At 41.8% G+C, this 17,889-nt stretch overlaps 1 protein-coding gene across 3 annotated transcripts in view; it reads left to right on the top strand.

The window, feature by feature from the left end:
* The first annotated feature begins 534 nt into the window (after positions 1-534).
* The window catches only part of NSD2 (nuclear receptor binding SET domain protein 2), an 80,131-nt gene continuing 62,776 nt past the window's right edge, over positions 535-17,889 (top strand). For 2 of the 3 annotated variants that reach the window (XM_082759030.1, XM_082759032.1), the window contains exons 1-2: positions 535-688; positions 15,127-15,751. In XM_082759030.1, coding sequence (XP_082615156.1) covers positions 15,155-15,751 — 597 coding nt within the window. In that variant the 5' untranslated portion in view covers positions 535-688; positions 15,127-15,154. The remainder of the gene's footprint in view (positions 689-15,126; positions 15,752-17,889) is intronic. The other variant, XM_082759031.1, reaches the window with a different exon arrangement.

The raw sequence follows: 17,889 nt of genomic DNA, 5'->3' as shown, positions 1-17,889 counted from the left end.
AAAAAAAAAAAAAAATAAATAAAGAGGTAAAAAAATATATATAGTATAATAAAATATAAGGAAAAAGTATAAGGAAAAAGGTGATAAAAGACGCGCTGTCGCCCACCTGGGGACCCCCCCCCCCCCCCCCCCCCCCCCACATACACGCACATCCTCGAGGGCCCCACACAGCTCCCGCCTTCAGCCTCCCCGCCCGCCCTCCCCTGGGTCCGCCACCGCCGCCGGCCCTGTCAGAGCGGGCGGGCGGCCCTCGCGGCCCTCGCGCCGCTCCCGCAGCCCCGCGCGCTGCTGCTGCTGCTGCCGCCGGCGCTGCTGCTGCCGGCACTGCTGCTGCTGCCACTGCTGCCGCTTCTACCGCTGGCACTGCTGGCGCTGCTCCCGGCCGCGCGTGCGGGCGGCTCCGTGCGGGGGGATTTGAAACAGCCGCTCCGGGGGCAGCGCAGCGGCGGCGCCCAATCAGCGGCCGGGATTTTTCGCGCTGGTTCTGGCCGAAGGAGGGGGCGGGGCCGCCGCGCAGGAGCCGCCGCCGCCGTTGCCGTGTCCGCGTCCCTTCGGCTCCCGCCGCCGCCGCCGTCTCCTCCTCCTTCACCTCCTCCTCCTCCTCCTCCTCACAGCTCCCCCGGCGCCCAGCTCCCGCCGCCGCCTCACGCCCGGCTCCCCGGGGGGAGAACGATGCGCTAGGGCACAGGTCAGTGAGCCGCCGCCGGGCTGCTTTGCTTTCCCCCTTTCCCCTCAGAGGGAGGCACCGGGGCACGTTCCCGCAAGGCCCCGCGGGCGGGAGGCGGGAGCGGGGTGGCGGCTGTGGCGGTGGCTCTGCTGGTGGCTCTGGTGGTGGTGGCTCCGTCGCCCTCCGGGATGTCGCCGCCTCGCCTGGCCGCGGGCTGGGGCTGAGGGCGCTGCCCCGGCACCCCCTGAGGGAGGCGGTGGTGTGGTGGTGGTGGTGGTGTGGGGCCGAGGTCTCTCCTCACAGGAGGTGCCCCCCCCCCCTTTGCCTTACCCGCCCCTAGCCGGGCACCTCCCGTTTCCCCTTTTGATTTTCCTGAGAGGAAGGGTTTTTGTGTTATTTTTTTAAATTTATTTATTTTTATGGGTTTGTGTTATGGGCCCCCCCCCCCACACACCACCACCCCAAGCCTGCGCTCCCCCATCAGCCACCACCGCTACCTCCCCCTCGCTACCTGCCCCTTCACCCCCAACCCCCACTAAATCCCTCCAACCACCCCAAATCCCATCCATACCCCCCCCAATACCTCCCCACCCCCCCCAACCCCCCCTTTTCCCCTTTAACCCCTCCCTCATCCCCCCCCAAACCCCGTCCCCCCCCCCCCAGCCTGCCGCAGGAGCCGTGCCTCGGGGGGGGCGATGCCGAGCCGGAGTCCCGGCTGTTGCAGCTTCATCCTTTTCCCCCCCTCCTCTCCTCTCCTCGCCTTCCTCCTCCTCCTCCTCCTCCTGAGCTCTGCGGGAGGCCGGGGGCAGCATAAAGGGGTGAGGGAGCGCTGCACCCCCCCCCCCTCAGGAGCTGGAGGTGGGGGGGTGTTAATCAGTGCAAAGCAGAAAGAGAAACGCAAAAGCAAGGGGGGGGGGGGAAGCCGACGAAGGGGAGGAAAAAAAAAAAAAAAACACCCCTAAAAACCCTCCCCTGGGATTTAAATCTTCCCCCCGTCAGGATGGGGAGCAGCCGGGGTCACCCCCCCACCCCATGGCATGGGGGTTTGGGGAGGTGGGGGCTGCTCCTGCCCCTTCGCTGCGGGTGGGAGTGGGATCGCACGGCAGCAGGAGTGAATGTAACTCTGGAAATGTATGGAGGGGGAAGCCATGTTTGATTTATTCCTCCACTAAACACTGGTGTGATGATCCTTCCACTTACACCCTCCTGTGCTCCATCCTGGACCGGTACCGGAGGAGAGGCTCGCTAGGAAAACGGGAAGAAAACCTTCCTGCGAAGGCTGTGGGGCTGCCTGGCTCGATCTGCATTAAGGAGGAGAGGATAGGGCTCTTGCAACTTGAATTGATATTTGTGTGGTAAAAGAGCCTGGGGAACTTGTATTCCCAAGGCCATAGTTAGAGCTCATCCGCTGTGGCTTTACCGCTCTGGGGGTGGAGGAGGGAATTTGCCACACTTCTTGAACGTATTTATACTTGCTTTTTTGTTTTTATTTTTTTTAAATATGTCGGCTGAACGGAGGGGTAAATACTAGTAGAAGTGCAGAGACAGTAAACACTGTATTTAAACAGATTTCAGAGAAAATGGGCCTGTAGCTAACAGCCATTAAACAGGCAGGAGGCTGGTATCAGTCACTGCCCATGTATTTTGTGTGTGTGAACAATTTCCTTATTGGCATTTGCATTAAAATTGGTTTATAATGATTCTTAAATTTAGGAGCTAATGCTGCCTGTGCTGAGTAAGCTAAACGAGGTCTGTGTCTTAAAAAAAAAAAAAAAAAAAAAAAAAGGAAGATATGCTTGGCTTTCAAACATTTTCAGACATCTAAGGAAGGTAACTGTAAACACTGTAGGGTGGCAGTGAAGTTTGTAATAGATTTTGCAAAGAGTCCTTGCCGGTGGTTTATGTGGACAGATGCTTACTAAAATTCCTTAAACATGGAATGTGTGGCCAGGGCTGAAAGAATAAATTGGTTCTTCACCAACATTTTTGTATGTAAGTAGAATCTCTGTGAATTTATTGTTGAAGCTATTATTTGCTTGTTTTGCTGTGGGATTTTTTCTCAGGAAATGCAGCATATCAACCTTAATAAACTCCTCAATTTCACAGTGTGGTATTATTTGACTGTTGGATGTAATCATTGAATAAAACCACTGTTTTTCAGGACTATTCAGGGCTCAGTACTAACAGTATATGCAATTTTTTTTTGGTTGTTTCAGTAAGCATCTACGTCCCATTTCCTAAAACACGCCAGGATTTTCATCTAGTTGGTAGCCATCAGAAAATGTGACATTTTTCCACAGTATTTAAATGTAAAAGCTCTGGATGTTCCTGGGGACTGCATGGCTAGTTGTTATGAAGATTGTAGGAATTCCACCTTCATACATGCTCAGAAAAAAATCAGATTTGGAAAGTACAGTGAAACCTATAAATTTATCAAATGTTATTAGAAAATCTCAGAAGAAAACTAGGCCGTGATATTTTAAGGGTGTGGAATTAAAGTGGTTAATGCATTTGAAATTAAATGTAAAATATATTTCCTTTTAGTTCAGTATGAGTCCAGCAAATCAGCAGTAAGAATGAAAAAATATTTGTGTTGTAATATCTGTGGGGCTGTATGCTTTTTTCTGATGCCTGTGGTTGTTTTGCAGATGAGAATATTGCATGTAAATTACAGCTGCATGCAAAAGACTGGTTATTACACCCCCAAAAAACTTTTTTTTTTTTTTTTTTTTTTTTTTTTTAAAGACTGGAAGCAAAAACAATGTGTGGGGGGTTGCTTTCTAGTATTTAGCAGTGAAATTGATGTGTGTGGATGTTTGTGTGTGTGTGTATTTGTGTCTATGTATCTGAGCTCGCGTCCAAAACATTGCGCTAGCAGAGCAGCCCAGGAATGGAAAGAAGGGATTGTTTTTCAGCGTCCTATTGTTTGTGGCCCATTCACCTCTCACTTTTGCACTGAGCCTGCTTTTTGTTCCACCGGTGTCAGTGCGCTTCCAAAGCGAGGCCTGATTTCTCCGGGCTGATAAATGCGTGTCTTTCCTGGTGGTCGATCAAAGCCTATTGACTACCCTGGAACTCCATGCATACATAAAGGTTCACCTGCTCGGGGCAGATTACTGGATCAAGGACGTAGTTTATGATGAGAAGATACAGGCAGGGTTCGTGCTGCGTTTCGGTCACCTCTGGTCACTCCCCCTTACGTAACTACAAAGACATCTTGTAGGTTTTAAGCAGAGAAGATGGTTGAATGCATGAAAATTGCACGTATTTTTTTCCCGTAGAATGAGGTGAAGCACCTAGCCTTTTCAGGGGGAAAAGAAATTCGCCTCTCCTCGAGAGCACCGGGCTGCACAATGGGAGGCACCCACGGAGCGATGCCGCTGGAAGCAGCAGATCCCCTAACAGTCAGTAAACAAACATCAGCAAAGAAGCGCTCGATGCAACTAATAATAACGCCGTAGATGATGACTGCGTGTTTTAATACTGTGTTCGTGGCTGTATTGTTTGAGGTCTTTCTGAGGTTTTTGGCAAAGACAAATGAAACGGCCTTAGGGTTGGGTAAATACGCTCTGGTATCGCTCTTGCATCCAGGCTTTGGGTGAAGAAGACTGGCAACACTGAAGCGGATCTAAGCGGATAAGTAAGTCCGCCTTTCCAGGAAGCCTTGCTTTCCAGTTAGGGTATAGCTTTGAAAACAGCCTTCCCTGAGGATGTACTGGCCTCTTGGTGGTGTAAATGAGGAGGTGGAGATGGAATGCGCCAACCAGGATAAGTGGGCATGTGGGAAAGCGGGGAGAGAGAAAAAATCCCATCAGGGCTTGGCGCTGGAGTCTAAATTTCCTTTAGTGCATAACTGTGGAAGATTCGGGAGAAAGGAAGTGATGAGGAAAGCCTCGCTGACGTGCCAGCAGTCACCCTGCAGCCTGTAAATTGGGGTGGCCAGTCGAATGGGTCGGTTAGCCATTTTATAAAGTTAGTGGTTACTTGAAAAGCTTTGGTTCTGAGAACGCTTTTTGAAGGAAGAGAGAGGAAATACCCAAAGTCAACCTTCACTGCAACTTCAAATTGGCTTCCCTATGACCTGCAGTTGTTGGAGGTAATAAGACAGCTGTATAAATGTACTAAAGGTTTTTTCTTTTGGTTTACACTGACAGAAATTACAGAAGTGATATATCAAGTACCGTTTGTAATCTTTTTATCAAATTGATGGTGTCCCGTGTAGTTACTTCACGTTTTCTAGCATCAGCAGGAAGGAAAGTATTTAGAACGTGTTACAAGGGAAACTTAGGTCATACGTACTCTGTTCTGCTGCCCTTCTGGTGAACAGCAAACTATGAAAATACCCAAGATTCCTGGGAACAGATCATATATACTAATACCTCGTGTCTGGTGATGATAGGTTAATGCACAGTCCATCATGCATTACTTCGCTCCCAAGCAACTCTAAACTTTAGCACCAGCTAATCTATTGAGTCTCTGGTGCATTTGAAAGGCTGCTTCTGTCTGGAGCATGAAATAGGCCATCGCGCAAACTAGTGCTCTTAAAATGCGTTTTGTGTGCAGCAGAGAAATACCTGGTAATCATGGTCGGACCAAAAGTGAGGCTTGTGCTATACTTTTTGCTACCGTTCACCAATAATACCATTGCATGGAAATTGTTCTGATAGCAGAGCGGAGTGATGAGCCAGCCACGTGTGGAAAGGAGATGTTTGAAAACCTTCATTTGAGGGTTTCATAGCAATGAAATTGAATTGACTAGGTATGGAAAAATGAAGCGCCGCGTACTTCAGAGTATTCTTATCTTAGACAAAATTACTTTGTCCTGGGGCACCGTCGATGCAGGTTCTGGCATTTGACATAATTTGGAACTAATGAAACATCTAAGTGACTTAAAGCATGTGTTAAATTAAAAAGGGTTACTCAACAGGTGATGGCTCAGTTTCTAGTTTTGTCCCCATCCTTTTAACTTGTCCTATTTTTAACTTAGTGCAAGATAGCAATTTGATCTTGTTTTGAACTTTGGTATTCAGCTCCCCAGTACAAATTGGAGCTATTTTATATTCATCCATATTTGGAGGAAGGATACATATGTGGCAAAGGACTGAAAAAATATAGCATGATGTGCTACTTTCCTCCTAGCCATAGCCTCCTGCCGCATAATTAAATATAAAACTAACAAAAGGGGGGGGAAAACCCAACCCTTCTGCAAGCTGAAAGGTACTTCAGGATTTTTTAGAGCCTATTCATGTCCTTTATAAGGAGTCCTTAAATTGGAATAGACTTTCATAGAAGCTTTAACGTTTTTCTTGTGCTGTCTGTGAAAGATACTGTCAGGTTTCTCTGTGACTCTTTAGAGAAGCACGGGGTGGTCTTGTTCTGTTGGCTGACGGAGACGGGCATTTAACTGTCCTTCTGAAACCTTTTCTGGTCTGTACCTCCTACTAAAGTACTGACATATCTGTGCTAAAACACACAGAACGATTTAGAAGCTTGTGTTTTAAACTAATAATCATCTTTAAACATATTTGGCCTTGAAGACTAACCTCAGAATTCCATGTTTTCTTAGCCACGATCAAAGACAAAGCAGAGCGTGAATGTTGTCCTGTTCTCTGCATTGTGCCCTGCTGAATAATAGATGCACCGAGGAGCAGAAGGTGAATATTTTGTGACAAAAATATTTTTGAGAAAGAAGGCTGAGGTTAGGTAAGATTTTATTAGAAATGTGATCTGAACTTCATTTGAAACATTTCGAAAAATGACTGATAAAAGAATAAAAGCCGCCCTAGGAAGAAGCTGCAGTAGAACAGCCTCCTGTCATAGTGGTCGGGACCCATTTCATTTATTTATTCATTGTAATATACTGAAGTGTAAATGTGCCCGCTGTGGCATGGGTTAGCCTGTGGAGCTGAGGTTCACGAGATCGTGTGTCAGATAAATCAATTGTGGAACTTGCCAGCCTTGGTGGGATGCCATCGGAGCACAGAACCTGGCTGCACTGGCACTCAAACATCTAAACAGGGGAGTTATCTGTGTAGTGAAGAATGCCCAGATTCTAGTCTGATAATAAAGCCAGAGGGATTTAAGCCAAAGAATGAACCTTGGAGAGCAGTGTAGGATGGAAGAGGTGAATATGGATCCTTTTGCTAGCTGGAGCAGTTGCCAGGAACGTTCAATCAGATACTTCAGAATGAAATTAAAGTTGTGATTTTTCTATGGATGCAAACTGCAGGCTATCAGAAGCTGCTGTGTAGTAGCACTCCTGAATAAACTGGAAACAAATGTTGTGAGCCAATCTGGGACACGACTGAAATTCAGCAGCAGTACAGAAACAAGGTATATAATTAATGAAATAAAAAGTAATAGGCTTTAAATGTAATGCAGAAAGGGCATGTGCAGGATCTATTCAGCAGTGGAATGCTTGGCTCCAAAGTGGTAGTGATAGTTGAGCCCTCAGAACTTCTGCAAGTAATCATAGCAACTACAATTGCTTAACAAGGCTTATTTCGACAGTCAAAACTCTAGATTTTCTGATAAGAAGCAGTTACCTCAGAATTTCTCTAAAGAGCTGTGTTTGATAAGGCAGTGAACTAATCCGCAGAGCTAATACTATGCGAGGTGAAAGGACAGCAAAAGTGGCAAAAAAATGCCCATTGTAAGGCTCTCAAAGCAGGGTTGGGAAAGTGGGCAAGAAGGTCAAGAATTGGCTTGTTGGACGGGAAAGTGTTTTATCTTTCTGTCCCCGGGTGAAATGGGTAAGCCACAAGACAGCTGCAGAAACATAAAACTTCCTTGTAGTCTCTTTACCTGTAACAGTCATACTATGCTCTGGAGACATTCTTCGTGTAGACTGAGTGAAAAAAGTAGAAAGGGAATTAAGAGCCAAGAGAATGTAGTAATGCATTTTGGGAAAAGTCTGTGAAAGCCCTGGCACAGGGAGATACTTTGTACTTCAAACAGTGTCCTAACCAGAAAGGCCACTTATTAGCAGGTATTTGGATTTGTTGGGTAAGTGTCTAATGGTAGAGACTCTCGTGAACTTAGTCCTTGTTTGAGTGCTCCTGCTATATGTCTGTAATTTATGTGTGCTAGCTTTGCTTTGAAATAATGCATTGATAGGATAAAGAACATAATTCGACGTACATGGTTACAGTTGATGTGCAAAATGCACCAGAATTAGTACAGTATGGCCAGGATTGCATTGTGGACACAATTATGTTGATCAGATATGAATATAAGCAGGTTCTGGTGATAGGTGCAAGTCTACCAGTAAAAGGCTGTAGCGCATTTGAGTTAGTATTACCTCTCTTTGAACATTACCTCCCAGGTATGTATAAATATATATATTTTTACAAGCGTTACCTGACCACATTATAGATGCACTATCAGTTTGGTGTATTGCTGCTTGTACAACCAGAAGACATGGGCAAATACTGCGCTGTGCTGAAGGTTTTGATGCTATATTCATGTAGCTGGGCCTTCATACTGGTGGCAAGGCCTCATATATCACCAGCATCACAACGCAGCTTTTTACGATTGCAATGCAGAGAGTATGCTTCTGGCATCTAAATCCACCTACCTGGGTAATGCAGCGATAGATACAAAGTGTTCTAAGAGGTCTAGGCAAAATGGTTGTATCTTTATTAAAATTAGCTGTTATCTGATCTGGGCAATGTTGTTTGTTTCTGTAGAGGTGTAGCAGATAGCATTTTCTTAATCCTACAATTTGATTCATTGCTTACATTGATAACTTATTTTGTGATGTCATCCCAGATTTGATCATCAGAATATGCATGATCAGAAATGTTCATGACACAGCGAAGCTTCAGGCAGTTCCTACGCTGTCATCACTACAAATGAGAGGAAGGGCAGGATCATTGACCACAGTGAAGAGGAAACAGATTATAGTGCATTAACCTGCAGCAGTGAGTATTATGTAGAACCAGAGGATCCAGGTCCTGAAGATATGGTGCAAGGAGCAGAGGCAGGCTGCTGAAAAGAAAAAGCTGTAGGATTAAAGAAGGCGTGGGAAACGAAGGTAGGCTTGGAGCAGGTGAAAAAAAAAAACAAAAAAAAAAACCACAAAAACAGCATGAACGAGGAAGGAGCTCTGCAACTAAGTGCTGAGTTATTTGAGATTGCATTTGGTTCGTCCTTAGAGAGAGAGAGAGATCATTTCATTGGTGAGTAAGCACCTAGGCTGTATTGTATTGTCAATTGTTCTGCCGGAGAGCAGCCTTTCCCCTTAAGCTGAACCATTTGGAAACCCCCAAGGAGGCAGAAAAGTCTCAAGTATGCATTTGAAAATAGGGCTTTTTTGGATCCATTTGCTAAGCAACTATAAGGGCCACCTACTTTATTAAATTCTGGTGGTAAATCCAGTAGTTTCTGCCATTTTAGGCACTGATGTTCCTTTCTGCTTATCAGCAGAAAAGAAGGAACTCTTTTCTATTTGATTTGTGGCCCTAGAAATGAGGAAGAGATCTGTAATCTCCCTTCAGTCAAAAATACATCATTCTACAGGAATTTGCTCAAATCTGTCTACCTTACTTAACCACCCACCTTCAGTATCAGGAGTGAAACTGACAAAATTCAATTTCTTCTGCAGTGGCAAAAAAAATCTTGATTTTGAAGACAACAAATTAATGGGGAGAGGTCCTGTAGTAGAATCTTCTAGCCTTATCCTCAGCAGCAGAGGTTGGTTACAAGGTTTTTCTGGAGAGGAACAAAAAGTTCATCAGTTTTGTAAACTTGCTTTTTGCAATAGCAAGTAACATTTAGAATGAAGAAATTCTTCACTTGCCGTTGTACAACTCTTAACTGTACAAGCTTGCATTCTGTACAAGCTTGTATTGCCTATTGCCTTCTCCTGAAGGCAATAAATGCTTGTTTCAGTTGATGAAAACATTATGTCAAATAAGTTCTGACATGTTATCCATTAAGAAAAAAGCAAAATTAGAGAAGATTGATAATTTAAAAACATTTGTTGGCAAACAAGTGCAAGTGCAACTGTACTCATGCTGGTTATTGTAACCTTTTCACACAGTTTCAAAACATGCTTTGTCTTTTTCTGCAAAGGCACGCTAAGAGTCTATATAAACATCATGTGCTGTAAGGATAAAGAAATTTTGTTGTACTCATTCAAAAATACTTAGTAGGTCAGCGTTGTCAACTGACAGGTTAACTGGAATCATTGTCTATCTGCAGTGAGACTAGATAAGTCTTTACTTCAGGCGCTTTTAAACTTAACTATAGTCCAGAAGAGCCTTTTTTTAAATTTTGATTTTTCTTTTCTAGGTCTTCTAAACAGAAAATACTAGTGGTAAATTGTTAGAAACATTTGGTATAATGATTTTGGGTTATCTATTAGCTGCTACAGTAACGTTTCACTTTGTGAGAAAAGCAGAATTTGCTGGATAGAGCTGGTTTACAACAGCTGTTGGCAGACCCACAATGTGATTTTCAGTTAGACATTTTTTCTGAACGTAAATCAGAATTACTGTTTAGTAATCCTCTAGTAATTTTTCATTATTTTAATATAGTGTAGAATAATCACTGCACGACAGAGAACATGTTGTATGTCTTTACTCTTATTTGATATTCTGTTTTTTTAATACAAGGTAGTAGGAATAATCATACGCCAGATTTTCAAATGTATTAGTGGAATGTATTGTAACTTTGATAAATCTCTAAGTATTTTGTCTACTTCTGATCTGAAAATAGGAATAGCCGTTGGCCTTAAGATTGGTGAGAGAATGGAGAGGGCTTACTACAAAGTTACCTTTACAGAGAAAAAAAACACAACACAGTAGCCATCTATTAGCTTTTTCAGCAGCAGCTGAAAGCCTGATCTGTAGGTAATAAAAATAGCTTTTGTGGATGTTCTTTTACTGTGAATTTGTTTCTAGATATGTTGTCCCCCCCTTAAGTAATTCACCTGAGAAATGGCTTTAAGAAAAGTCTGAGACAAAACAGAAGTGGTATTTCATAGTGGCGCTTGTTGTTGATTGTTTACTCTGTTTGCTCCCTTTGGCAGAATTGGAAGGAATGGACTACTCCATTATTTCTGACACACAAGAAAAGCATCTCTGAAATTGAAGCAGATGTGGAAGAAGTGAATAATAAATATCACACAAATGATAGTGGCCTGGACAGTGAAGGAGGAATGTGACATGCAGACTGACTGCATTTGGCACATGACTCCTGTCATATGACGGACCTTCAAGTAATTAATAAAACCATTTTAAATGTCTGCAAAATAATTTGCCTTGTGTAAAATCTGGTTTTGAGAATCAAAATACGTACAAAGCCACTGCCAGGACGTATCCTTGTCCTATTAAAATATCTAGAGACCTTTCTCTGATAAGTCAAATCTCCTTTTGCTTACTGAAAGCTATTTGTTCGCAGGCCAAAATATCATGTTTATTCAGCAGACTTCTGGTCTGTCATGTTTTTTCCTCTTTGTTAGTCAAAATTGTACTTGTTGGGTCGCCAGACAATATGGGGCGATACTAGCTTAAGCTCATTAGCTGCTATTAGTGTGTGGTGCTTTTGTCCCCTGCCTTTCCCTCCCCTCCCCCATGCTTCCTTTTCTGTAGATACGGTGTCATCTAGAAAAAGATAAGGGATTGCTTTTGCTTCTATGCAATACGGCTGTCCAGCAAGAATGAAGTTAATTTAACTATAAAATCTAATCGTATGCTGAGCTGCTTTTGGACCTTACTCTTAGAATTCTGATCAACCAGATCTTTTCTGTGATCTGCCTCGCCTGATCCTTTAATGTCCTGTATTCTAGCTCTCCTTACATTAATTCTGAGCTCATGGTACTCCCTGTATCTGCTGCTGATCATTTTCTTTCATCCCCTTTTCTTCTTTTCTTCTCTATTGGCCTTTTATCACAAAATGTCCAGTCCTTCTGCTTGCTTATGATATTTTACTACCGTCAATTTAGGACAGCAAAAACTGTGCAAAATTTAACTAGCTTCAAATTTGCCCTTCTTTCCTGAAGCCTTTTGTTATTCCTGTGAATGTAGATTTTCTAATGTCTTCATTTTAACAGAATCCCACTACAGCTTATTTTTTAAGAGAAGAACAGAGATGTGACAAAGGGAATTGACAACTTCCATCTCTTCCATTGGGTTGACCTAGAAATGGTGACTGACATGCAAGTTGCTCTCTGTGTATCAGCTCCTTAATGGGGCTACTTGACTGTATTTGCTTCCTCTTTTTCCACTACTCTACCTCTTACACTATGTCTCTTTTCATTTGTCTTGATTAATTCTTTGCATAAACATGGTCTATTTTCCATATTCTAAAACCTGTATGCTACCAGTTCCGATGTTCTTTCTGATTCAAATTACCATCTTTGTCTTCATCTCCTCATTTACTATTGACCTGGCTGCATTGCCTTCCCTTTACAAATCGTGCAGCAATTAGAAGAGCCTTTTTCAGTCTCAGTTTTTTCTAGTAGTGCGTATTGATACATAAACCAAACTTCACGCACAGGCATATTATCTGTATTTGCTATATTCAAGGCAACCACTAAAAATGCAGGGTCTTTTGCCCATGGTCTTGTAGGTCTTCCTATTTTTATTAATATGAATTTACCATCCTTGGGTTTATTAGCTATAGAGAGAGGAACTTGATTACTTTAAGTCACATCTTTTCACTTGATTATTTACTGGTCATTGTCCAGACAAGGCCTTGACAAGCTTGGTCTGAGTCGTCCCTGATTTAAGCAGGGGGTTCAACAGACGATCGAAGGAAGATGATCCAACCTAAGCTATTCTGTGACTGTCACTTGTGCAGTACATGCAGTATTTTGATGTTGAGTATGCTACTAACACAGTCTAATTTGATTAGCTATTGCTTTTTGAGTTGTCCTGGTCTGCCTCAACCTTGATGTCTTTCTAGCTTAAAGAAATAAGCAGTGAGAATAAAAGTTGTTATTAATCATGTGGAAAAAAAATAGTAGTAGAATTACAGGTGGAAAACAAACAGAACAGTTACAAAATGCAGATGTCCTGATCCAGAAATCCAGACCCTCGTAAGCAGCTAATGGAGCCAGGTTATTTTTATTATTTATTTATTTATTTACTTACTTACTTACTTACTTTAACCTCGTAGTTCATCAACTGGAGGTAGTTGCACAGGACATTTTTTGGTGCTGGTCCTGGTGCGAGAAGCTGTGGAAGTGGGGAGCTGCAGTGTTTAGTGCTCTGGCCAGTTCAGGTAGCCACTGGAGGGCGTACGCAGCCACAGAAAAGCGAGCACTGAGTTTGCAGCGGCTCATTTGTAGGCTTTTTTTTTTTTTTTTTAGATAGGGGGAATTTGGATGCGTAGATCGAATCTCTGCTTTGCTTTCTGGTTTACTCTATTAAGGATCTGTGATTTTGCAACAATTTGGTGTTTTAGTTTTGTTTTTATTTTATTTTAATTGTAAAATACTTTAATGTTGTCTCAGTAACCATAAGCCTCGCATGTTCTTTAATGGGTTTGTCTTTCTGTTGAAATTTATAGAATTTGCCATCAGTGGTTACTTAAAATAAATGTGATTTCAGTTAAATCTGCTGAATCACAGTTTAAAACGTTGTATTACTAAGTGAATTGAAGTCTTTAAAAATTGCCCGTGTTTTATGAGAAGATCTTGTGGAATTATGTGCGTTCTCTTTTGGTTTACTGAGTTCTTTGTTCTGCTCTGGTGTGGCTTTGAGTTTCCATTTACCTCTGATTCTTCTTTGAAAGGGTTAATGCAGTTGACCAATTCCACTTGTATTATCAGAGATTTCATTGATAATTTGGACTTCATCTGGCTAAAAAGAGACAGGAACCTTTTCTGTCACAGACTCCCTTGGTAGACTCTTCCTACTTTGTTAATGCCAGCTTTTCAGGCTGCTTTTGTCCCTGGAGAATGCAACTTCCTTTGTCCCCATGTTTTCCTCTCTCAAGTGAGTCAGTAGAGCTTGCATGGAGATGCACCCTTTTATCTTGTACATACCTTAAGGCGGTATGTTAGGGAGGATGGGAGCATTTGCTAAGGAGTCCTGGAGTTTGATTTTTAGTTTGTTGTTGTTGTTGTGCCTTTTTTGCATGAAAAGGTTTCATTTTCATTTTTAAGTTCAGGCTTAACACTCTCACAAAGCTTTACCAGGCTAGCGCAACACTCCTCTTAAGTATTTGTACGCTACTACTCCAGACACAGAGGCATCAAATACATGAGTTCTGAGGAATAAGTCATAAGAATTGTAACTGTGTATGGTAATGAACAAGTCGATAAGGTTTGGAAGAGATTTCTTCCATAGTAACTGGCAATTCAGCAGTTATTCACTAAGTTTTTAACTGCTTTTTGGAAGCAAATGAGACTGGGCTTGAGGAATCTTTGGCTTGTCATGGGAGTTCATGGACTTAATCACGTGTGAAATGGGTTACCTGAAGCCTGGGTGTGATGATGATTATGCTGGGATTTTGTAACATTTATGGCAATGTATTTCTCTGTTGTGTATAGTGAACCTGCTAATATGAAAAGTCTATGTTTATGACTTTTAAAAAAGAAAATGATCATGTTGCCAGATTGAGGAGATAAAGCCAGCACAAAGGAGTCTTTCTGCCAGATATATTTGTTTGCTGATATGGTATAAAGCTGAAATGGGCAGGGCTAGATTTTAGAACCCTCAGAAAACACGTCTAGGGCTTATTTGGCTTGTTGGATTTTTTTTAAAAATCTATATGAAAAATGGCTGTTAGATGGTGTTACTTATTAGAAACTTAAAACTCCAGCAGTTGCTTTGACAATTTATATTTGGCACAGTGTGTCCACTGGCTTGTAGGATGGTCTGGTTCCCAGTGGACTGGTGTTCATGATACAAAATATTCACCTTTTATTCATTTTCATTGCTTTAGAGTTATGTAGAAAACTGAGCTGTATGGATTCCTCAGGAGGTGTGCTTCGGTGGAAAACTGGGGGGGTCTGTTCATAGGACATGGTGGAGAAGCTTGTGATGCTGCTGTCCATGGTGTAGTTGTACAGTAAAGCAGCCTGTGGGGTTTGACTCTGGCACAACCTTTTAGAATAAAACTTAGATGTTTTACATTGTTATTATGTTATTAACTTGTGTCTAACTCTTGTTTTAAACAGTGCAATACCTCTGAGTAATTCGTGTAGGTAGGACCCATGCTATAGAAGGTTAATAGGTTATTAAAATGAAAGCCTTAATTTTTCTCTATGGTTTTATTTTAATAAAATGACGATTTATCAATCTATTTTTCTTGGAATCTTTCATAACACATTAACAGATACTAAAGTATTTTGGTTATGAAGTTTGTAAGCAACTTTTTTTTTAGTAAAGTTTTGAATAAAGTTCATTCTGAATGTTATGCCATTGGGGACATCTCTATCTAAATACTTGGTACCTTTTCTCATTTCTGTATTACTACAGATATTTTGTCTTTTTGTATTCTTACAGCAGTGTAAGACTGGAAACATCTGGCTGAATGGACTTTAGCATCAAAAGAAGCTCTCAACTGTTAACTCGAAAAATTAACTACATAAAGATGAAACAGGTACCAGAGATCCTTGGAAATACCAATGGGAAAACTCAGAATTGTGAAGTTAATCGGGAGTGTTCGGTCTACTTGGGCAAAGCACAACTTTCTGCCACTCTACAGGAAGGTGTCATGCAAAAATATAATGGCCACGATGCTCTTCCATTCATCCCAGCCGACAAGTTGAAAGATCTAACTTCTCGTGTGTTTAACGGCGAGTCTGGGGCCCAGGATGCCAAGCTACGTTTTGAACCCCAAGAAATAAAAGGAGTTGGAACACCACCGAACACTACTCCTATCAAGAATGGCTCTCCAGAAATCAAGCTGAAAATCACTAAAACCTACATGAACGGGAAGCCTCTTTTCGAATCTTCCATTTGTGGAGACAATGGTGCAGATGTGTCGCAGTCAGAGGAAAATGAACAAAAGCCAGCAAACAAGGAGAGGAGAAACAGAAAAAGAAGCATAAAATATGACTCCTTACTTGAGCAGGGTCTTGTTGAAGCAGCGTTAGTGTCAAAGACTTCAAGCTCCCCTGAAAAGAAGGTACATTTTAGAACATTTTTATTTATTTTGTTAGATTTGTTTGTTAATCATACTGATACTTTGTTTGTTCATATGTCAGTTGCTATTTCAAGTATTTCAATAGGTGCTTCACCTGAGCAGGTCACTTTTTATGATGTTCTCACTCTGTCCCAACTAAAGATAAATGCATTGTAGTTCTGGTCCGTGCTTTTTGTCTAGATTAGGAGGCCCTCCTAATTCTGTTTCCACACAAGTAAAGTAAGTCTCCAGTGCAGGTCAGGGCATGTAGTCACACGGGATGAGTGAAAGAGAAGCTTCATCCAGCCATGCAGCCAAGACCTAGCCAGGACATGCACCTGAGCAAAGGATTTTTGGAGGCTTCTAAATTTAGGCATAGCCTGTATGTGGTTTTGGCAGTTCAGATGTAGTCCTTACCCTTACTTGTGATCTGAAAAGAGCTGACTTTGCTTGCTATAACCTAGTGAAGGGTACTGAGTGGAAATGACTAGATACTTCTATTACATGTCATTAACCTCTGTGATCAAGGCAATCTGTTCTTTTTTTGTTTTTTTTGTTTGCTTTTTTGTACATAAGCAGAAGTGGAAATTTCACTTTAAAAAAAAATCCACATTACCACATTGGATATAAGAGTGCTGCTAGAGCTTTTCCCTCCTTTAGTTCTTCTTGTTAGACTCCATTTAAAGGAAGGTAGCTTAAACTAATTTTGTCTCAGGGAAAGAAACCTACGTAGCAGGGATATTTTTGTGGATTTCTCGCTGATAAACATAATACACTCAGTAGTGTTGTATAACAGTGGTGGCAAATGATGAAGGCTTCGGCTGGTGAAAAGGTCCAGTTTTTACACACTTTAAATGCAAAATGAATGTTAGTTTTATTTCCATTATCTTCAAGTTTACTGATAAATGGTGATTCTTACTCTCTCTAAAGGTTACACATGCAGAGAAGAACCACACACATTGCTGCTGTATTAATGATTTTTGCTTGCCCTTGTTTTCATTAAAACCACTTAATAAATGAGTTTATAAATATGTGTGAACACTATAAGTATTGAAAACATTATTTATAATTTCAATACATTATTCCTTGAGTGATCAATATTAGTATTTTCAGGATTTTTTGAAAGAGTTTGTTTTCTTTAATTTTATTAAAGAGAATGTGTTAACACTAATTGGTTCAGATTTTTCCAAATCGTTTCTCGGAGGTAAAAAGTATGGGTATGGTCAGTGGTTGGAATAATTCTTGCTCATTGTTAATGAGCAAGGGCAAATTGAAAGAAAAGGTGGTGTATTTATTAGCATTAACAATTCTAGCACATAGGTTTGGCTTTATTTATTAAAGAGAAGGCAATATTTAGTATGCCCATCTCTGTAGTTTATTCTAATGCCTTTCACATCGGTTGCCAGTTGAGGCTGGCCTTTAATTTTTTGTGATGAGTGCCTCATTTAAGATTGGTCTGGGTTCTCACAGTTCTTCTGTGGCCAGGAATTGTCAGGAAAAAAAGTGTGAATGCTGTGTCCCACAGCACTTAGGACTTGATGGCTGGAGAGTGGTGCCAAACCAGTGGGCCACCAGCCTGCCAAAACAGCCCAACCACCTGCTTGATCTCAGGCTTTGCAATATTATAACCCTGCTCTTTTCAGAGCACTTGGAGCAGAAGGGTCAAGCCTCTGTTTTTGGTGGTTTTTTTTTGTTGTTGTTTTTTGTTTGTTTGTTTGTTTGTTTTTTTTGTGTTTTTTTTTTTTTTTTTGTTTTTTGTTTTTTTCTTTCCTTGCATGGTGCACTTTAAAGCACAAAGGGCAAATGGAAAAACATTTGAAGATCACATGACGTTGTTTTGTGATAAAACTCCTGAATTGTAAAATGTCCAGGGCTTTTCTTTCTCTTACAGGGAGGGTTTGCAACTGTGCAGGTTTAAAATAAAGGAAGGAAATCCATGCTAAGGAATGTGCAGGAGGAGATTTTTCTGATTTGTTCACATCTAGGCTAGCAAAATTAAGGTGTTCTCTGTGATCACAGCTGTAATATCTGTTATCAGCGTTCTTTAGTTTCAAGCCCCTGCTCTGTGTTATTTCAGTGCTGGCATCCCAAGGCTTCATGTTAGTGCGTTGTACCATGGTTTTGTGTAGTTGATTGTGGCC

This window comes from Aythya marila (assembly GCF_965140915.1).
Source record: "Aythya marila genome assembly, chromosome: 4".
NCBI lineage: Eukaryota > Metazoa > Chordata > Aves > Anseriformes > Anatidae > Aythya > Aythya marila.
The sequence above is the reverse complement of the archived record's forward strand: the minus strand, read 5'-3'. Positions and strand labels throughout refer to the sequence as shown.